Source organism: Macrotis lagotis, chromosome 1, assembly GCF_037893015.1.
Source record: "Macrotis lagotis isolate mMagLag1 chromosome 1, bilby.v1.9.chrom.fasta, whole genome shotgun sequence".
In the NCBI taxonomy this organism is placed as follows: Eukaryota; Metazoa; Chordata; class Mammalia; order Peramelemorphia; family Peramelidae; genus Macrotis; species Macrotis lagotis.
The window spans coordinates 430,086,697-430,109,485 of NC_133658.1; the positions used below are offsets into that span (position 1 = coordinate 430,086,697).

At 34.4% G+C, this 22,789-nt stretch overlaps 1 protein-coding gene and 1 long non-coding RNA gene across 5 annotated transcripts in view; one reads left to right on the forward strand and one right to left on the reverse strand.

Moving 5' to 3' along the window:
• Positions 1-22,789, forward strand: part of TRAF3 (TNF receptor associated factor 3) — a 167,908-nt gene that overhangs the window by 109,816 nt on the left and 35,303 nt on the right. For all 4 annotated transcript variants that reach the window (XM_074213155.1, XM_074213154.1, XM_074213158.1 and 1 more), the window contains 4 exons: positions 4,412-4,670; positions 11,615-11,666; positions 16,989-17,093; positions 20,799-20,966. In XM_074213155.1, the coding sequence (XP_074069256.1) occupies positions 4,429-4,670; positions 11,615-11,666; positions 16,989-17,093; positions 20,799-20,966 (567 nt within the window). In that variant the 5' untranslated portion in view covers positions 4,412-4,428. The remainder of the gene's footprint in view (positions 1-4,411; positions 4,671-11,614; positions 11,667-16,988; positions 17,094-20,798; positions 20,967-22,789) is intronic.
• On the reverse strand, positions 6,991-18,685 carry LOC141506395 (uncharacterized). The gene is made up of 3 exons (XR_012473837.1): positions 18,622-18,685; positions 10,228-10,351; positions 6,991-7,181 (listed from the first exon to the last, which is right to left on the reverse strand). It is a non-coding gene; the product is annotated as an uncharacterized LOC141506395 (long non-coding RNA).

Here is a 22,789-nt window from a genome sequence, read left to right on the forward strand (position 1 = left end):
GTTGCACATTTTTTCATGTCTCTTAATGGAGGAAAAATTGGCACACTCCCCATTGCCCAGTGCCACTTCCAGATCCTTTCTCTGCTAATATCCTTCAGCAATCTCTCTTCTAAGGTTCAGTAGATCCAGATCTTGTGGCTGTTATCTTCTGACCCCCCCCCCCCACAGTTTTCCTCTCCATTCTTACATTAGGGGCCTTCAACATGCATGTTGATTTTTCCTCAAGCACCCACATCTACCCTTTTCTACCCTAGTGACTTGGTTTGAGAATGACTTCTTAAAATGAAGTAGGGCAATGAACTTTTTTCACCCCTCTTATGAAGAAGGTGGGGAATACTGAGTCTTTAAGGTAAAACTCAGAAAACTTGAACCTCTTTGTCCAAAGGCTCTCTTAAGAACAGACTGAAGAAAGGTGTTGCCAGGTAACCTCTGGCCCTTCCCTTCTGTCATGTTTAGAGACTCCTTGAAAGGAGGAAGGAATTAAGAGAGGGAAGGAAGGAAACAAGTACCCACTGTTCTAGGTTCTGGCTAAGTACTTTACAAATATCTTCTCATTTGCTCCTCACAACAATCCAAGGGAGGAAAGGCAGCATTATTATTATTTTTTTCATTTTACAGTTGATGAAACTAAAACAGAATTGAAATGACTTACCCATAGTCACCCAGCCAGTGATTTTGGACTGAGATCTTTCTGAGTCCAGATTTAGCATTTCATCCACTATAGCATGTAGAAATGGTGTCAGATACCTTGCCTCTTTGTAAAACCACTGCCCTGGATAACTCCACCTACTGCCTCATACTGACATGCTGCTAAATTAAGAGAGTTATGCAGTTATCCACTGTTGGGCCAGGTCCACCACATATTTATATTACATAACAGTAACTGGGGCCTTTTGGTTGCAAAGTGATCCTTTTACTCCTTCCTAATTAATTCTCTGTCAAACTCTCCATAGCATCCTGTTTGAAACCTTTTATTATATCCTCATGCTTCTTACACAATCTCTTCCCCAAGCCTGATCTCAGCAAAGAATCTTACTTTATGTTTTATTGAGAATTTAGAGGCTATTTGCCTTGAGTTCTATCTTCTCTGTAACTCAAATACCTTTAACATCCCTTCACTCTCTCCTTTATTCCAGTCTCTGATGAAGTGACCTTTCTCCTTTCTCATGTGCTCTCCTTTCTCTTTCACCGGGTTATCCCTACAATCATTCTTTCTAATGTTTAATCTTTTCCTTTCTAACTTCTTCCCTGATAACTGCAAAAGTGCCCAGATTGCAACATCTTTAAAAAAAACACTTTTATTTAATCTTACTCTTCCCTGAAGTTGTCATTCTATATCTCTCCTTTTCATAATCAAAATCCTAGAAAAGGGGTTGTTTCACTTCCTTTCCTATCACTTCTCAATCTTTCACAAGTTTTTTTCCTTCCCTTGTTGCTCAAACTACTCTCTCCAGAATTATCATTGAACTCTTAATTTCCAAATTTGATGATCTTTCCTCAAACCTCATCTTTATTACCCCTCAACAACCACTGATTCCCACCTCACCTTCTGGATACTGTAGCTTACCCGAATTTTCTAGGCACTTCTTTCTCGTCATACTCCTACCTGTCTGTTTCTTCTCAATTTCCTTTGTTTATTAATCATTCATATGAATGCATCCTAATTGCATATCCCAGAACTTTGTCCTGATTCTTCTTTTCTACTTTTGAAATCTCACATGAGTTCATTTATGATCTCTGTGTGTGAATGGCTCCCAAATATACATCCAGTTCTAGTTCCTCTTCTAGGTTCTAATCTTGTACCAACAACTCTTATTAAACATTTCAAACTGTATTTACTATAGGTATCTTAAACTTGACCTAGTCTGAACAGAATTTAATTCTCTTTTGCCCTAAACCTACCTTTTTAACTTCCCTATTATTTCTACCAAGGGATCACCATCTTCACAATCATCTCAGGTCTTGAACTTGAAGTCATAGTCAACTCCTCTGACTCTCCTGGTCTCTTTCCCTCCCTCCCTTCTTTTCTCTTTTCCTTCTCCTCTCCTGTCCCCTTCTTATATATCTAATCAGTTGCTGATTTTGCCACCATAACATTTCTCACTTCTATCTCCCCTTTGCCACAGTCACCACCTTCAGACCTTTATTACATTTCTCCTAAACTATTACAGTAGACTACTACTTCATCTTCCTTCCTCAAATCTCTCCTTTTTCCTATCCATTTTCCACACAGAAGCCAAAATGGTGCATCTAAAGCACAGATCTGGCCACCTTATTCTCTTGCTCAGTAGACTTCAGTGGCTCTCAGTTACCTCCAGGATCAAATCCCTCAGTTTGGCATTTAAGACCTTTGCTACCTGGCTCCAGACTACATTATTTATTTTCTGCATATATGGTATGTATTTTTATAAGTTCATATTATGTCCCCTGATAAGGTAATAAACTACTTCAGAGCAAGGACTGTTTTATGTCCTTATATTCCTAGTATCTAGTACACTTGTCTGACACAGAATCAGAATTTAAAAAGGACTTGTTGACTGAGTGATTCTTCTTCCCATCTTCATAATAATCTTCATAAGGGACAGGTTTGGTCACATTGCTGCTCAAAAGGTTTCCATATTTCCTCCTTATCTACCAAATAAAATCCAAACTCTATAACTTGACATTCAAAGTCTTCTGTAATCTGATTCTTAACCTCCCATTTCAGTATAATTTCATCCTCTTCCCCAATCATATTCTCATACTGGACTCTTCTCAACTTGTCCTCTTCTACCTCTACATTTGTACATCCCCTCTCTCTTTCCTGGAATGGACTTCTTCTGGGACTTCTCTGTATGTCCTTCACTTCCTTCAAGCCAGCCCTGGAGGTGTTCCTGGGGATGCCTCTTCTTGAAAGTATCACAAAATCAGAAGGGATCTCAAAGATCATATAATGTTATATAATCTATTGCTGGCTGAAAATCCTCTCTACCACATCCTTTGCTTAAAGACATCCAGAGTAGGAAGAATCATTTTTCTAGGCAGCCCACTCCAATTTTGGATACTTCTAATTGTTAGGAAATCTTTTCTTATATTAAGACTAAATTTGCTTCTGCATCTTCTTCCCTTTATTCCTATCTCTGCCCTCTGAGGTCAAGCAAAGGAAATCTAATCCTTCTTCCAGGCAATTACTTTTCAAATATTTGTAAATAATGAGCATGACTTCCTTAAGTCTTTTCTCCACCTTGCTTAACATCTCTCTTTCCTTCATCTATTCTTTATATGACATCATTTCAAGATCCTTTAGCAATCTGGTTTTCCATTCATTGAAGAATGAAGAAGTAAGGACCAAGACTGAACTAATTCCTCATATATGACCTGGTTTGGAATAACGGTGCCCTCCCTAGTTCTGGACATTGTTCTTCTCAATGCAGTGTATTCCTCTGTGACATTCACACTAAGTTCTTTGTCCTCTAAAATCTCCATGTCTTTTTAAAACAAGCTGTTATCTGACTTTGTGATTTCTCTCTTCTTAAATTTTTTTTATGTTTGAACTTCCCCTCTGTGTTGTAATGGGAAGAGTATTGAATTTGAAGTGAAAGGACCTGTTCCAAGTAGCTAGGTGTTGCTCAGGCTACTTCACTGGAGCCTCAGTTTTCTTCTCCATCAAATGAATTAGTTGAATTCGATGATCTCCAAGTCTCCTTACAACTTTTACAAAACAAAATGGTTTGTCTTTTCCTTCTTCAGATCATTTTTCAAATGAAGAAATTGAGATGAATAAAGTTATGTGACTTTTCTAGGATTCTACAATTACTAACTAGCTGAGACTGGATTTAAATTCAGGTCCTCCTGACTCTAGGCCCAGCACTCTGTACACTGCCATTCAACTGCCACTTATACCACTAAGCTCTATTCTATAGAGCTCTATTTTGTATAGCTATAGAGAGCTATAGAGCTCTGTTCTATACCACTAAGCTTTATTCTATGTGTTTAATTTTATTCTAGTTATTTTTGTATATATCAATTGCCCCTTCTGCAGGAAAAAAATTTAAGTGGAAGAATTGTCTAACACATAGCCTTTGCATATAATGGGAATTTAATAATTCGTTTTGAAAATTTAATTAGATCCTTAATTTTCAGATGAAGAACTCAGAGGTTGAGTGATATACCTAGGGTTTCATTTGAATAGTTGGAAGAATGAAAACTCAAATCCAGATAATGTTGTATAATAGAAAAATTGCTAGAGTCTGCTTTTTAAGCTTACTGGCATTACAAGTAACATTCTGTGTACTATTTGGTTTCTTTATCTATAAGATGGAGATTATAGTACCTATGAATTTAGGTGTCATATGTCCTAGGGGATCCCTCTTTCTGATATTTGTATTATCACTTCACTTACTAATTGTATACTTTTCTTTTTCTTCTGCAGAATTTTTCTCTTCTAAAATGGATTCCAGTAAAAAGATGGATCCTCCTGCTCCTTTGCAAACTGTACAACAAAAAGCAAATCCTGATCGTGGTGCTGGTGTATCAATTTATGTCCCAGAACAAGGGGGATACAAAGAAAAATTTGTGAAGCCTGTGGAAGACAAATATAAGTGTGAAAAGTGTCACCTCATTTTATGTAATCCTAAGCAGACAGAATGTGGTCACCGATTCTGTGAAACCTGTATGCATGTCTTGTTGAGGTATGTGTTTCTGGCTGTCAATTAAAGTATTCATAGACTAGATGTTTTTTGAGGTAATCTTTTTTCAGTTTCAACCTTTACACTCATGATTTTTTCAATTTCAGCTTTTAAATACACAAATTCTCAGAACTTGCCCCTGAAATTTTTTAGGAAAAACTGATTAAAATATGGAGGACAACTGTTTGCATAATTGAAGATGAGATAAAGTTGTCAGTGTTTTTTGACAGAAAAGGAAAAATCTTACTGGATTTTTTTAATTGGGATCTTTCTTCTCATCTGTAATTTGTCATTGATGAATGCAATCAGTCGTAAATCATTGATGAGAGTAACCAGTCTTATTTATGAAGATAGCTTTTGAAATATGAATTGAATAGTCTCATTTCTTCCTGAGAATGTACTATATGTGATAATACAAAGGAGTTCACATATTGATCATTTATTTTTTTTTGCAAGGCAAATGGGGTTAAGTGACTTGCCCAAGGCCACACAGCTAGGTAATTATTAAGTGTCTGAGGCTGGATTTGAATTCAGGTACTCCTGACTCCAGGGCCAGTGCTCTATCCACTGCACCACCTAGCCGTCCCTGATCATTTACTCTTGGGATCATTTTTAACTTTGTAAAGGCCTTTGGCTCTTTTTATAGGTATTACAGAACACATGCATATGTAACAAATATACATAGCCATATTATAGCTGTTAATAACATTTGATAAGATATACATCTCACTTATCTTTTCTGTGTTGGAGCTGCTGCATTTCCACAGGATTGACTGTCACTCTTGCTTGCCTATTCTTTCTATTTTGGATATGACTTTTTAGCCATGCTCTTAACTCTTCCCTTCTGGAGGAAAGGCTTTCCTTTAAAAGCTAGGCTTCTCAATTTAGCACACCTATTTAGCCGGCCATAGTCATGCTTCTGATTCATTTGCCTTAGAAATCCAGGTAAAAGTATTCTCTCTGTCCTGGGAAGTAATAAAAATGAATCTTTAACTCTTTGTTACTTAGCTGAAGTTCCTAGTCAGAGATTGCATTTTGGCAAAATATCACAAATTTTAACTATTTTTCTCCCTTCTCAGGAGTTCCCTAATTGCTGCTCTACATTTGAATAATAAAGTACATAAAATCATAGGTGTTGAGTAGCTTTTATCATATTTAGTGGCTTATGAGAAAAAAGTAAATAATTGAACACAGAAGAATAAATCATTTTAAAAAAGTCTCCCATAGTCCAGGAAAAATATCAGAATAATATCCTTTCAAGGGAAAGAAAAGGACAGAAGAACCCCCCCCCCCCCAAAAAAGAATCATATACAGCCTGTAGCCTGAATGAATTTCAGAAATTCTAGATCAACTTTAAAGCAGGCAAATATTTTGACACCAGTCCAGGGAGCCAGGATCACTTAACTTTTCTTTCCCTGCCATCTATGCAAGTTGCTATGAACTCATCAAAGTCAGACCTTCCTTCATTCCAAAAAATCAGCAGAAAACTCCTGGAAAGAAGAAGAGTAGATTGCTAAGAGATCTCTGCCTGAAGTCTGCAAGCATTTCCCTCTAGCTTGCTAGTCTAACCATGTGGATGCTTGGAGTAGGTAAGACCAAGACAGCTAAGTCTCAGAGCAAGGAGGGCACAAGGAGAAATATATGAAGGCTGTGGAGGACAGATATAAATGTGAAACAGCCACCTATCCAAATTTTCAATCTTCTAAATGTTATTCAGATCTACTTTTATATTTTAGTTTCCTATGAATAAAAGATTTAGAACATGCCAATGTAGCCAAGAAGATCACAGATATATTCTATAAATCTTTCATTATCAAAAATTGGTCATGCACCATGTGTATGAAATAACATACTCATGCACATGCATTCTACTGGAAAATTGTCTTAGTCTCTTACCATGACATCTTAGATTTCTTGATTTTTAACTAATTTTTCTATAAACCTTATCTTTATTAAAATTCTTGTTAATAGCAGTCTGTCCTTCTTTGAATACTTAAATCTAATTGATATGAGTATTCCCTCCCTTGGTACAGATTGAATACCTTCTCATCATGTACAACTCTTATTTATGTATGCCCATAAAGGCTCCATCTATAAATATGATAGAAATCTTTCCTTAGCTCTTTTAATATTATGTAGGTAACACTGGGCTGATTGTTTATTCTCTTACTCTTGCTACTTGAGCAGCCCAACTTTTTCTGATATTGCATCTTCTGATTGGCATAAAAGATATCACTGGTAATATGTGTTATTTAGTGCATCCTATGTCTTTCTGTTGCCTTTTAGATCACCCAGAATTTTGATGCTTCCAAAATTGTGGTAATACAAAAATATAGAACCATCTGAAGAATAATCATGTTTTGTTTCAGGGAGCATCTTGGTATCCTTGAAATATCACATTATTTTCCAAATATAATCCATCCTGTTCTCTTTCTCTTTATCCTGTTCATTGCTGGGCCCAGTTCATTATCCATTTTCAGTGGCTGCTCAAGATCTCTGTATTGACGAACCAACCTGTATCAAGGGAGGGAATATTCTTATCAGTTAGAGCATTTGGGATATTGGAAAATAGGAAGTGAAAAAATAAGGTACAGAGTCATGAGGTGAAATGTTGAGTAAGGAATAGTAGGAAAATACTGTCACTGCATTATAAAGTATATGGAATACAGCAGAAAACTGAAAAGGTAGGAAAAGATAAAGAGATTTAAAGGGCCTTATAACAAGCAGAGGATTTTTATATTTGATTTTAGAAATAATAGGCAGCGTTTATTTTGGAGAAGGTAATATGGCCAGATCTGAGCTTTAGGAAAGTCACTTTAGCAGCTTAGTGGAGGGGATAGACTGTAGTGGGAAGAAACTTGAGACAAGGAGACCAATTAGAAGGGTACTACTGGTAATCTAGATGTGAGGTAGTGAAGGCCTGCATCAGGGTAATGATGGTGTCAATGAAGAGAAATAAGGAATTTATAAGATATTGAAGGTAAAAATGATAAGACTTGAGAAAAGACTGGATATTGGAATGAATTGCAAATGAAGACTAGAGAATGACAGACTTCAAAGTTTTGAGTCTGGAGGACTTGGAGGATAAGATGCTTGTGTTCTCAACAGTAAAAGGAAAATTCAGGAGCTAGGAGAATTTGGGGAGAAAGATAATGAGTTCTGTGTTGGACTTGCTGAGTTTGAGATGTCTTTAGGATATCCAAGTTGGAAGATCAAAAAAATAGTCATTCTGGACCTGGAGGTCATACTGCTCATAATCCATCTTTCATAAGATTCTGCAAGTTTGTGTTGACTTATACTCATGTCTTTCTAATTTACAGGGAGATCAAGTATTTGATGACAGATACTTTTTGGACTCAGCATTCTTATTGTGATGATTAGAGAGACTAGACTAATAAGAAAGGATGTTCATAGAAGCAGCTAGTTGTAGTGTCTGCAAAGCTGGTTTCAAAGTCAGGAAAATTTGTGTGCAATTTCCTTCCCTGATACATACTAATTAGCTGTGTGACCCTAGAAAAGTTATTTGACCTCTCATTGCCCCCCAGGCAATTTTCTAAGACCATAAATTGCTTTTTAGGTACTAATCCTTTTTTGTAAAGGAAATTATACCAAGAATGCCTCATAACAATGATATCACAAGTTCCATTAAAAATGGTTATAATGCCATTGTCTTTTCTCTTAACAAAGTTTACTTTCTTTAGTACCAACATTTCATTTGAGTAAGTCAGGTAAGAGCTATGTAATAATATGTCATATCTTCTCATCTTTATTCTTTTTTCTATTTTTATGCTGATTTTGATCTTTGCTCTAACAAGTCAGTACACTAGCACATGACTAGTTCAGAAATGACTGTAATCATTTACCTGTAATTTCCTATCTGTTAAGCTATAGTCAGTTTCATTTTTTGTGATGATCTTTGGTGTTCTCCAAGTTGACTTTCTCTCTCTCTCTCTCTCTCTCTCTCTCTCTCTCTCTCTCTCTCTCTCACTCTCCATATAAATATATATATATATATATATATATATATATGTATATATATATATATGTATACACTTCTTTGTAGTCTATAAGCTCATGGCTTCTATTGTCTTTTAATCTTAACTAACATTATCCAATACTTTTTAACATCCCTACTTATGTTCACCTTCATTTTGAAGCTCCTGAGTATTAAAATATATATTTACTTAGTTTGGAAAATTATATAAAATTCTTCACAAATTTTGTTTCTTTATCTTCTGAAATAAACATTGAAATGTAAGCTGCTGTCATTTTTATGTAGATCTTTCTAGTTTTGTTCATTCATTATGGACAATACAACACAAGATCACTAAGCTTCATTCTATAAGAGTCAAAATGATATAGTGGATTGGGCACTGGACTTAGAGTCAGGAAGACCTGGATTCAAATCCTGCTTAGTCACCAACTTTGTGGCACTGGACAAGTCACTTAAGTCTCTCTCCTTAAGTTTTCCTTAGGAATAAAATGAAAAATTTGTATTCAGTGTCCTCTAGGGCCCCCACTATCTCTAGATTTATGATATTATAATCATATGAAACAATAATATGAGCTTTCCTAATATTTTTGGTTACATCCTAAAACTAATCATACCAGCTTCTTCATTTTCCTCTCCAAAGACTGTATACTGTCTTTCCAATAAGCTCTAATTTTCCCTTATTCTGAGTGTCAATATTAGTATGCTGTTCTTCCAGCAATATGTTACTCACTGGTTGCTCGGCAAGGCACTCATGTTTAGTGTTAAATTAATATTTCTAAATGATCTAAGAACTGTGCGACTCCCAGCACCCCTTGTCTCTTTTTCATAACTATATCACTGTCACTATGAAACCAGAAGGATACAACCCAGTGCTGAGGACTAATTTTAAAAATTTGGTTTTTGTTTCATGGATCATCAGAACCAAAGAATTCATCACCTAGTGGTCAACATACTGGACATAAAATTTATAGTATTATACATTTTAGTGCTTGGTTCCGTTTATCCATAGGCTATTTAGCCTTGCCACCTTGAGGAAACTTAGTGAGAACTTGTGTTCTGTTCGTATGGCCCTCAAGAACATGGGAGTATTACCATATTTAGGTACTGCAATCGGACTTTTTTGAAGGGAGAGACCTCAGGAAAAAAGGAAGAATAATTTGTCATGAAGTGTTATTTTTTTTCAAAGAATATTTGAAAAATCATTAAGGTCTAATATATCAAATTTACTGAATCTACTTACTGTTTAGAAGATTTTGGGACTTTGAACCTTATAAATAAGTGAGTAAGGGTAGTTACAGAGAATGTAGTTAGGTGTGTTAATAGGAAATACAATATTTACTAAATGAATATTTAGTAAGATAGAAAGATAGATAGATAGATAGATAGATAGATAGATAGATAGATAGATAACAAAGAAAGCACTTACCAGACACTGACCTAGGTGGAAGACAGTCCATGAAGAGAAATTTAGAGGGGTAGATTTGCACTCACACAACAAAATAGCATCAAGATGACTTGGAAGTATTGTAGAAACCCATTTCTGATCAAGAAAAGGTGAAAACTCACCTATCAGAGTATGCTTCCAAAAACAGTGAGGATCCAAGGTTCTTGTTAGGGATAAGGGATTTTGATGATGGTGACTTGAGAAGAGATATCATGGTGTAGAGATGGCCTGGAAATGATGGCCCAACTGGTTAAAATAAAGGAGAAAAACTCAGAAGGAAAAAAATAGAAACCAGGTTGTGTTTTCTCTCTAGTCTTTCTTCCACCAACCCTGATGGATCTCTTTTCCTCTTTATTGTTTGGGGACAGGAGAACATAGAAACACAGGCTTTTAGAATGAGAAGGGATATTAAAGCTCAATTAGTCCATATCTTCATTTTATAAAGAAACTGCCCCTCAAATAAAGAGCATCAATGTACTGATACTGTTTTCATATTCAATTCAACAAATATTCATTTAATGTCTACAGTCTGAAAGGCATTGTGCTCAGCTCTGAGGCTCTATGTGGTAAATCATAAGAAATACAAACAAAATGCTTTGGGAGTTTGGAGATGGGAGGCTATAATTTCTGAATGAGAGAGTTTGAGAAAATGTCATAGAGAAGGTGGCATTTGGAACAGACCCTTCAAGGATAGATGAGATTTCAACAGGTAGAACTTATATTGGAGTACTGCATTTCAGTCTTAGGGAATGACAAGAGCATTGTTGTAGAAAAAGGAAAGTTTGAGTACATTCAGAATATCCTAAGTTCTCTAATCACAAAGTGGAAGATAAGGCTGTAAGACTGTGGCAGACTTCAATATCAGGTTGTGTTTTAAATTTTTATTTCATAGGTCAATTGAGAGTCATTAAAGCTTTTTGAACAGTGTAGTGATATGATGAGAACTGTGCATCAAGAAAATCTGGAAATAGAAAGAATGTGAATTGCATCTATTTTTAATATCATAAAGAAAACAGCCATTTGATATAATATTAAGAAAAACTTTTTTTAAAGTAAAGAGAACCTGTAGATTATAACAAAATGGAATGGTGCTAGTACTTGATAACCTAAATTCCCTTTCATAGGTTTTTAGTTTTGATTTCTGTAAATAAATATACTTTGATCAGTATAGAAAGGCTCTCACAAAAAGTACATGGGAGCTGAAATGAATTTTTATTTTAAATGTTTGAGAACTTTTTTTAATTGACATTTTTTTCCCATGGTAGCTCCTCCTGTTCTATTTCATTTTATGCCCAATTCATCTCATATTGGACTGAAGTGAGCTTACTGTAGCAGCAAGACAAATTGGATAATTAAAATTAAGCATAATGATTTTCATTAAGTGGCATCAATTTGAAGGTTGCAGTTTCCTAAAATATATGTTACAGTTTTAAGAAATAAGTAAAAGCTCACATTTTTAAAAATGATTTGTTATGCTATAATATAATTAATCTGTGTGTTTTTCCCCAGTGCTCCAAGTCCAAAATGTACAGCATGTCAAGAAAGCATCATTAAAGATAAGGTATTACAAAGTATTTCTCAATTACTTTGTGAAAATGTTTTTTATAATTTGGTTGTATTTTTAAATACTTATTTTTTTAATTTTTTAATTTTAAAATTTAATACAAAATAAGAAAACAAACATTGTCATGTGCATAGCAGAACATGACAGGATTCATAATATAAAGCAAATACATTTACAGTTCAAGAAAGCTCATATAATAAATACATATTGTGTTCAGAATTGCTTTTCTTTTCTTCCTTGTAGGTTTTCTTCTGTTCTCTGTTGTGCAGTTTATTTTTTCCCCAGCCCCCCCGATGACTATAATTATATACACATATGCCTACTCACATACACAAACACACCCATAATTTAGACATTCTTATATATATATATATATATATATTACATATATATATACATATATATGTATATATATGAGCAGAATCTGTTTGAAAAGAAATTTTAAATTTGAAAGATTAAAAGAAAATGTAATTTTATACATATTTAATGCCATCTTATATTTTAATTTTACTACAAAATTTTGCTTAATCTTATTTATTAGATTAAATAGATACCTCTCCCATTCAAATCCCAAATCAAAGCATTAAGTATAGATGAAGTTTTACAAAATGAGAAAGCTCAAAGTCACCTTAGAGATTATATAGCCAAACTATCTCATTTTTCAGAATGAAAATTCAAGAAATTTTTTCATGATCCCATATCTAAAAAGCAACAGAATTGGATCTCAAAACTAATTTTGATCTCAAGACTAACTTTCCACCATAGTATAATATAAGCTTCTTGAGGTCATGGGTTATTTGATTTTTATATTTGTATTCTCAGAGCCAACTTCTGTATCTGGTATAGACAATTAATAAATGCTTATTGAATGACAACTCAACCAGTTTTTATTAAAAATCTGCTATGTGCAAGACACTATCTTGAGTATTGGGGATTTGTTTTGGTTTTTTTTTTGTCTGGATCAACATAAGGAGTGCTTCATGAGGAATTTTCTCTACATTGAAAAAGTGACTTATCCAGGACTACTTTTTTAATTGAAAGGGAGCTTAGAGGTAACAAATTCTATCTTCCCTTTCATGCAGGAATCCCCATTTAACACTCTCAAAGCAGTCTGCTTCAGTACTTATAGGGACATATGAAGTTTGAAAGATACAGTTCCAAATATGTCAGTTAAAAATATTTGCGATTTTTAACATTCTGAATAAAGAAAGATTAAGTCTTTAGAATCTTGTAATCATCAAAAAAAATAATAGTATAATTATACTCATGGCCCAGAAGGGCATGGGGAGGAGTGGTAGGAAAGAGAATGTTCTACATATGAAGTCTTTAAAACTTAGAGAACAACCTCACCTGCCAGAAAAGCAAACCTAAATGACTACATATAACATAAGTAATTGTCTTTTATGGATTCTAATATCATTGCAGCATCATGAATTTACTGAGTACAGAAAAGATCCAAATACTACTTTAAACTTTGGGTGATTTTTGAGACTTCTAATTCATAGTTTTTCATGTACCTTGTCATTGTTTGTGTTTTAAGCATAATTAGTATGTTTAGAAAAGAAGAAATAAAAATAAAGTCCATTCATTCAACTTTGCTCCTTAGCAGTAGTTTGTTTATGAATTTGGGTAAAAAAAGATGTTGAAATGATTGATTCATTTTTTTGTTAATTTTTAATTGTTTAAATGATCTCTACTTCATTTATCAGAATCGTTATCCTTGCCCTCTGATGGCATGGATAAATTGGCATTTGACTTTGTTAATAGTTGACTATTAATTTCATTTTAATTAATTAATATTAATGAATTTTAAGTCAGAAAAAATTATTATGAAGTAACAAGTGGAAGAAATTCTATGGACTTTGAAGGCAGAACATTAGTGTGAAAGGGCCCCCTGACCTTGAATAATATGAAATATTATAAAATCCTGCCTTTACTATTTATTAACTGTCTAACTTTGGACAGGTAACTTTCTCCTTGTCTTCCATCTATGAAATGAAGTTTAACTAAATGATTTCAAACGTCCTTCTGGAACCCTTAAGTCCTCACATGTGGCTCTGTCTCTTAAGGCCCAGCATAAAGAGTGAGGGAGTAGAGGAGCAAGTCGTCAACAGGCTGGTCACTAGATAATAAAATCTTTGGCCATGGAAAGCCAGGAAGCAATGAAAATAATTCATGATCCTGCAACCTGTGTGACCCCTTTCTGTTCTGTAGTGACAGTAGTAGAAAAGGGGGCATTTACTATTATCTGAAGTGCTCTTTTAGAAATTTACTCCTTTAATAGTTAGGGAAATCCTTCACTAGCATCCAGTGGAAGAACCAAAAACATGACAGTGTCTCTGAGTAGCCTTTGATAAATGGTGCTGTTTGATAAAACAACAGCATGTTAGTATAGCTGAGGAATGAAATTCATTTTTGTTTGTTCAGACCTTGTAGGGAATCACCACCATAGAAATCCCCTCCACCAATACAGATAGGCAATTCCTTGTGATTAGCAATTTTAAAGAGATGTCTGCTTGACCTGAGAGGTTGATACTTGCTTATGCTCACATGGCTACTATAAGAAGGCGAAGTTTGAATCCAGGTCTTCCTGACTCCTAGGCCAACCTTCTGCCCTCTGTGCTATACAATCTCTTCTCAAATTCATAAACTGGGATTATTGGTCTAAGGCAGGGGTGGGAAGGGTGGCCCTTCTAAGCAAGGGCCATTTGGATATTTAAAACATCATTCGCAGCCTATATTTGGTCAAACATTTAATTAATTCACCCTTAAAAGCTCTTAAGACTTATTGAATTTCAAGTTCCATTTGCAGTTGTCATGGCAATGCCAGACCAATATGGCTGCCAGGCTGGAGGTTCTCTGCCGCTGGCCTATGGTAAGAAAGAATCATTTATTGGCCACAGAGATAATCTGTTACTTAGAAGTGTTGGCACAAAGATTTGATTTAACACAAAGATTTGATTTAACTTGAGTTCCTAGTGTAAAATGTCTGCATGTGAAAATATAAACATATTGTGAATACTCCTGAGCTCTCACCTATAGAAAGAAATCCAATTTCATTGAAAGAAAAAAAAAAGAGAGAAGGAGGTAGAAAGAGGACATTAAAGTAACCAGTCTCAAAGACCAAGCAGAAGTCTTGAACTAAGTTTGAAAGCAAAAGTGTCCAAAGTTAGGTGGGGAAAGTAAAACTACTTGAAACAGGAAGACAGCATAAGTCAAGAAGGATCAGTGGGGACATGCAATATCAGCATTTTGATCCCCCCCTTTGTTTCATGTACTTGGGGTGTACTATAATCTCGCAGTTTCTCGTTGTCCTTGTCTGTAAAGTGAAGGGGTTGAACTGTATATGTGATATCTAAACTCTCCCAAAATTCCTTTATTCTAACAATAGTCATAATAAACATGACTGACTTTTCAATAACACTTTAAGGTTTGATCCTTATAAAAACCCTGTTATAGTAGATAGTCCTGGTGCTATTTAGCTTATTTTTTTTTAGTTGATGAAACTGAGACCTATCGAGACATAATGTCTTGTCTCCATAGGCAGAGCCATAAGAACTAGTAAGGCCAGATTGTAACCCATTTCTTCCTATCTCCTAAATCCAATTTTTTATCTTCTATGCTTATGCTGCCTTTTTGAGATTGATATAGACAATAAAGATCCCAGATATGACTCAAGACTTATAAAATCTGACAAAATAAAAGTAAAATAATTTTCTTAAAGCTTTTGAAGTTGATGATTTTAGTATCTTAAGTTCATGAGGTTTTTTAAGCCATATTTACAAACGACCTTTATCTGGTTTTGAATTTCTTATTTTTAATAATTGACAGCATTTATTCTATTTCTTTCCCAATGAAGTTGAAGGGAAAAAAATTAAAATTTCACGTGTCTTTTTCAACTATCACAGGATCTTCTTCAGTAGACATTTAATTGAAACTCCTAGTAACAAAAATGTTTCAGAAGATTTCATTAGAAAGCAAGACTATTTCCCATTGAATAGCAGGGCCTTTCCCATAAGAAATGCTCTGTAAATATTTCTTGAATTAAGTTGAATTCACAGTATGTTAAGTGGTGAAGAATGCTAAGAATAAAAGCAAAAGAAAGATTTTTCTTTTCCAAGAAAAAAACTCCATTTTATTATCAAATTAAAGTTGGTCATTGCAGTAAATATTTTTAAACATTTATAATCAAACTATTTCAGAAAGAAATGAATTATCATGAGAAACAAATTTAATACTACAAGAGAATAAAAAATCACTTTCATATTTACAAAGTGCTGGTCTCATAATTATCCCCCACATGGGAAGATAATATAATTATTATTTCTATTTTATTGATAAAGAATATGAGGTTCAGGCAGATTAAATTATGAGAAATATAACTAGTAAATGCTGGAAATGGGACTCCTACTCATTCACCTCAAGGTAATTTTTTTCTATTAAATTGTTCTTTTTATCATCATTGCTATTCCACTTTCAATTTTCTTATTACTTTTATTTAACTTTGTAGTATGAAATTTGTTCTACCACTTCCTTATTGTGTGGTAGTGAATTCCTTTATCATGCCTATTTTGGGAATTGTCACCAATACCCACTCAATATATAAAATGAAATACTGATATATATTATTAGGCTTTTATATTTCTGGGAAATATGCTAGAACTAAATTCACTGAAGTTTGTTCCAAAGTCAATTAAATGTATGGAAGAATTTTTACATATTTAGAGCAATCCAACAATGAAATTGATTAGTTTGTCAGGTTATGGGAGGCATTTAAGCAGCAGCTGAGTAACCACTTAGCAAGAATATTGTAAAGGAGATTCATTCATTGAGCAGGTGTTGAACCGAATCCAGTACTGATATTCTCTATTATAAAATTCTTTTCCATCTGGTTTTTTATTTTGTTTTATTTTTCAATGAAACCTATCTCTACTAATACATACATTATTAGTTCTTTGTTCCTGAAAATTTGATTATATGTTTGACTAAATATTTGAAAAATTCAGCAATGTATTCATGTTATATTTGTGTCCTTAAGCTATGTAATGGCATCTGAAAAATCAATCATGCTAGTACTTTAAAAAGTTTACCATTATGTCCCATCTAATAATTTTGTTAAGATTAGATTATTTTAATTGTGTTTTGTAGCAGGAATAGTTCCTTCACTTTGTATAAAAATATCCAGATGATTCTTAACTCTGTTGTTGTCCACTTCAAAGTTGGTTTTATAATTTTATTAAAAGCCTTTTGCTTTATTTGATATTTGATGTTTTCTTCAAGTGATGCTAGTCCTCTAAAATAAGTGCCTTTCAATTTCAGGTATTTAAGGATAATTGCTGTAAGAGAGAAATTCTGGCTCTTCAAATATATTGTAGGAATGAAAGCAGAGGATGCACAGAACAATTAACCCTGGGACAGTTACTGGTGAGCATTGAACCATCATTATTAGGGTTTATATTAAGAAGTTGAATTCCTTAACATTGACATAATTTTCAAGTTTGAACAGCCTAAATTGTCTGAAATATAAATATGTTTTAGCCACCAGAATTCTGGGATCACACAGGAGCTGACCTAAGAGGGTACTACTCTCTCTTTGGTTCATTATACTCTTACCCAGAGTTTCCTATGAAAAATTGTCAATATATCTTATGCTAAGATTTTCACATAGGTGGGTTAAAAGAAAATGTCTATAAAAGTACTCAAGGTAACAAATAGATATCTAGAGAACAGCCTTTATTTTATCCCCACAGAAAATAGAATGTATAAGATTGTGTATAAGATGTATAAGATTGAATGGAGTGAGTCCATAAACATATATAGAAAAAAAACATTTAAAGGACTATTAGTATACTGTCCTTTCCTTTCCAGTCAGAGAACATTCCAATATTCTAGTAAATCTCTAGCTTTCTTACAGGGGCCTGCATAGTTTTTCCCAGACTAGTTAAGTAATACTCCCTCATCTTATAGACTCCTGGAATTCAAACAATCTTTTGGAGGTACTGCACTAGCAAGTCAAAGTACTGTTAGACTTGATCCTTTCCATAAATAAGTGTATTTCTTTTGCTGGTGCTCCAGATGCAGGGTCCATGTAGGTGATTCTCTTCTTTTTCCATGAACCATGCTGCTCAGGAAATCCCTCACCCCCTTTACCTCCTCCAAAAGCTATGATTCCTGAATTCTCAAACTTGGGGTTATCCTTAAGGCAACTCCCAAGGCTAGTACTCCCCAAGACATTTCCCTTCTGACTTAAAAGAATACATTGTGGGGCGGCTAGGTGGCATAGTGAATAAAGCACCGGCCTTGGAGTCAGGAGTACCTGGGTTCAAATCCGGTCTCAGACACTTAATAATTACCTAGCTGTGTGGCCTTGGACAAGCCATTTAACCCCATTTGCCTTGCAAAAAACCTTAAAAAAAAAGAATACATTGTAAGATTAGACTATCTAGAAATTCAAAATCCTACTTTCTGTCCGTAGAATGCTGAGGTTCAAAAATATTGCTCCCTCATGAATAGACAACCATGTGCTTCTTCAGTAAATCCATTATTGCCCAATTACTGCCATCTCTTTAGCTAGGAAAGTCTGCTATCAGGGCTCTGGTCTCTAATCTGTCCTTATAAACAGGATGGCCAGGAATTTGAGAACCCAGAAATTCTCCTCTTAGTTCACTTGGACAAATATACAGTTTACCAAGTACTTCTGCCTCAAAGGCAGCATACTTTACCTGAAACTCTACCCTAAGCATCACTCTGGAAGAAAGACACATTAAAAAGAACTGAGAGGTCTAACATCTCACCTTTATAGACTAGTGCAAAAGAATGCCATCTCCCCTCTCACAAGAATCCTAGCCAATTAAATGATGGAGAAACTAATCAGTCATGATCTTTGTTCTCTTCACAAGGTGCTAGTTAGTAGTAGGCATGTTCATTCTCTAGAGGGAGCTGGTATACTCACCATACTTGGAATTCTTGTCCTCAGTTCTAACCTATATAAGACCATGTCTGTACTGACTTTTCAAAACCAAAACCAAAATGCGAAACAGTCAGGGTGGCTTTTATTTGAACTGTTGTTTCCCATGGCATTATGACCTGAATTGTCAGCCAGGTTGAGTCATCTACTACCCTGAATCTAAGAGGCTTTGGTAACATTGCTTACTCCCACTATAGTGAAATAGCTATGGCTCACATTTATAGGGTGATTGGCAGCTTATAGAATGCTTTTCTTACTGCAGTCCCTCTATAGTATATCTTATCCTAGTTTTACAGAGAAGTGAAATGAAGTGAAGTGACTTGTTCCAGATTACATAGACAATGAATTTAGAATTCCAACCCAGATGCAACAACAGAGTCCTTACTACTACCCTACACCACCCCTAAAGTAGTTTACTTGATGTGTAAATTATATGGTTATAGTTTAGCTTTTTTTTTACCCTTCCCCACCTCAAATTTGTTTTTTAAAAGTATATATTCTTTCTCCTTCCCATTGCTCTCCCATCCACATTGAACAATACCAAAAAAATGAAAAAATAAAACCCTTCAATATGTACTCTAGCAAATAGTCTAGCAAAACAAATTCTCATATTGACCATGTCTAAAAATGTATGTTAAAATGCATTCTACATTTTAATCTTTCATCTCTCTTGCAGGAGATGGATGCTGTGCTTTGTCTTTAGTCCTCTGTGCTCATGGTTTGTCAATTGCATTGAAAGAGTTCTAAAGTTTTTGAAAGTTTCTTTTCCCAGGCAGCTAGGTGGCTTAGTGGATAGAGCACCAGCCTTGGAGTCAGGAGGACCTGAGTTCAAATGTGCCCTCAGACACTTAATAATTACCTAGCTGTGTGGCCTTGGGCAAGCCACTTAACCCCATTGCCTTGCAAAAACTAAAAGAAAGTTTCTTTTCTCTATTTTTTAAAAAATTTTGTTTAATACTACTTCTCTATTAAAAAAAGAGATCTTCCCAGTTTACTCTAAAACTGTCCATTTTGTCATTTCATATGGCATAACATTCCATTACATTCTTTTACAGTAATATTTTTTATCTATTCCCCAACTGGTAGGACCCCTTTAACTCCCATTTTCAACTCCTATAAAAATAAGCAGCTATAAATAATTTTGTATATATAAATCCATTTCCTTTTTTTAATCTCATTGCAATATGAGCTAGTAATATTAGCTAGATCAAAGGGTATACAGTTTAATAACTTTTGAACAGAGTTCCAAATTAATTTTTATTTTCAAAGAAATATTGAAAAAATTTAAACTTCATAAAAATTTTCACAATTTGAAATGCCTAGAAAAAAATCTACATTGTTGAATTTGCATGGCTTCTTTTTGGAATCTGTTTTCAGTGACAATTGCAGAATGTTAGCGTTCACTTATTTTAATCCCTTCCTCTTCAACTGAGGTCTATTCCTGAAAGACTTCTTGAAAACTCTGAATATTTCATTTCTTATTAATTATAAAAATTAACTCAATATTTTATTTCTTAAGATGTGTTTCTCAAGTTAATTTGGTTACATGGCAATTTGTGACTTGAAATGTTCTTACAAAATCTCTGAACCTTGACTTGAGTGGTATAGATAATATTCCTCTCAGAGCAAAGAAAGAATTAGAATATTTAAGGGCCAAAAAGTTGAAATTTATATTATTTATATACTAAAATGTCACCTTTGTTATTAATATATAATTTTATATTAAATTTTTAGAAGAAGAAAATATCAGAAGTATTCTCACAGAACTCCCATAAACATTGTATGAAAAACTCTGGTTCCTTGAAACACAGGTTGGGAAATGTTGCTTCAAGATTATTTAAACTGAAATGTAGTGACTAACTAAGATTTTTAGCTTCCCACCCAGAAGGTTGCCTGAGATGTTACCTATGAAGTTCTTCAGGCTCAATTTAGCACAAGAATAATTCTCAAACACATTATGGAAGTCATTGTCTCTGATTAATCTGTTACTCTTTGCAGGCTGTACACAGATGTGATGGTAAATATTAGAAATCTCAGATAGAGAACCACTTATTTAAGATTAGAGCCATTACTCATTTTATTTCAGATTCAGTTGTTCCATTCAATATTCCATATTGAATGAGCTCTCAAAGAGCTAGGATTGTTTGTCCTTTGTCTCATAGGTACATTTAAAAAGTGAATGCCAATTTGAAGAACTCCCATGTGTTCGTGCTGACTGCAAAGAAAAAATCCTGCGAAAAGATTTACCAGACCATGTAGAAAAGTCATGTAAATACCGAGAAGCAACATGTCAATACTGTAAAAGTCAAGTTCCCATGATAACATTGCAGGTGAAATTTTTCCTATTTCAATTACTCATACCTTCTGTGCAATTCAGATTTTGTTTCTGCATCAAACAAATTTTCTCAAGATTCTTTTCTAAAAATAACAATCATAATAATATTTGCATTTCTGTAGTTCTTTAATGTTTCAAAAGGACCTCTCTCAAAATCATGTGAGGGAATTGAGAAGCACAAGGCAAGGTAAGGCAAAAGCTCACCAATCAGTTCCAGAAACCATGATAGTTCTTTTCAAGTATTGAAAAACTGTCATGTGAAGAAGGGTGAGATTTGTTTTGTTCGGTCATCGAGGACTAAACCAGGAGCAATTGATAGAAGCTACTACAAGTTTGTTGCCAGGAAAAACAATAGAGGATATCCAGAAATGGAAATAGGATGCCTTGGGAAAGAGAGGTAGAATTTCTTTGCTAAGGAGCTCTCTAGGGAAAAGCTGGCTGACCACTCAGTGGGCACACTCTAGTGGAGATTCTTTTTCAGGTGTGAGTTAGACTAGATGAGCCCCCTTCTAATGCTTAAATTACATGATTCTGTAATGGCATTACAGGCTCATTGTGTAAGTTTTGTAAGACAAGCTTTTTAATCTTTTGTAAAGTCTTTTCTTTAGAAATTTTGTAACTGAAACAACAATAATGATACTACTACTTTGCATTTTATAGTGCTTTATGATTTAAAAAAATATGTTCATGTTGACTGTCTCAGCTGCCCTCAATAATCCTATGCTATAGTAGTTCATAGACTCCACTTCCAGTAATTTAGCCTGATAATGAGGTGATCTTTACTATCTGGAACAAATAGAAATAGAAGTTCTCAAAGATTTTAAATTTGTTTTCAACAACAAAAAAAAAACAACTAGGTAATCTTGATACTTGAGTCATTTCGATTCCTTTGAACTACGTTTTATGATATGTCTAAGAAGTTAGCTATGTATACTATCTCTGGTGCTGTGTGTAGTGTTGTGTAGTGTTGTATAGTGTTGTGTGAAAGAAGCCCTAGATCTAGGGTAAGAATACTGGGACTTGAATCCCAGTTCTGATAAATATACTTCTGTGACGGGTGACTCATCATTCTTTTCTGAGCTTCAGTTTTGTCATCTATAAAATATTAAATAATATTTATCATATTTAACTTGTATGGTTGTTATGAAGAAGGTATTTTATAAACCCTAAAGCACTATGTAAATGTATCCTATCATTATATAACGTGCACTGAAGTGGGGCATAATTGTAACATCAAAACTCCAGAAGAATTTTGTCATTCAAGGGCTCAGACTTTTCCTCTGTATTTCAGCTACAATTCTAATATTATTTGCTGCTTATTCATTCAAATCTTTCTTCCAAACTGTACCATTTTGTCCTAATTTAGAGTGATGCCAAAAGGACAGGGGCAGGGCAGTAGTCCTTTCTTCCTCAGCAACCTAATGTAGAAATTAGTGAATAATTTTTAACAAGCAAAGGATTGACGATCACCTGAGATTTTTTTGGTAGCTACAGTGAAGCTAAGTTCAAATGTCTTCATAGTGATTGTTGGTTTATGGGAAGAGAGAAGAAGCCCCACTTTAAATGTAGGGCTAAAATATTTGAGCCTTCTAAATTCTTAGGGTTTTTTAATATCTTAGGGTTTTTTTAAGAATCATGGAATGGACTTTAGTTATCGTCTAGCCCAACCTTCTTATTTTACAAAGGAAACTGAGACCCAAAGAAGTCAAATGACTTGCCCTTGGTCATAATAGATGGTAATTAACAGACTGAGGATTTCAGCCCTCCTCCTCCTCTGACTCCCAATCTAGTTCTAGTTCCAACTGACCACATTTCATC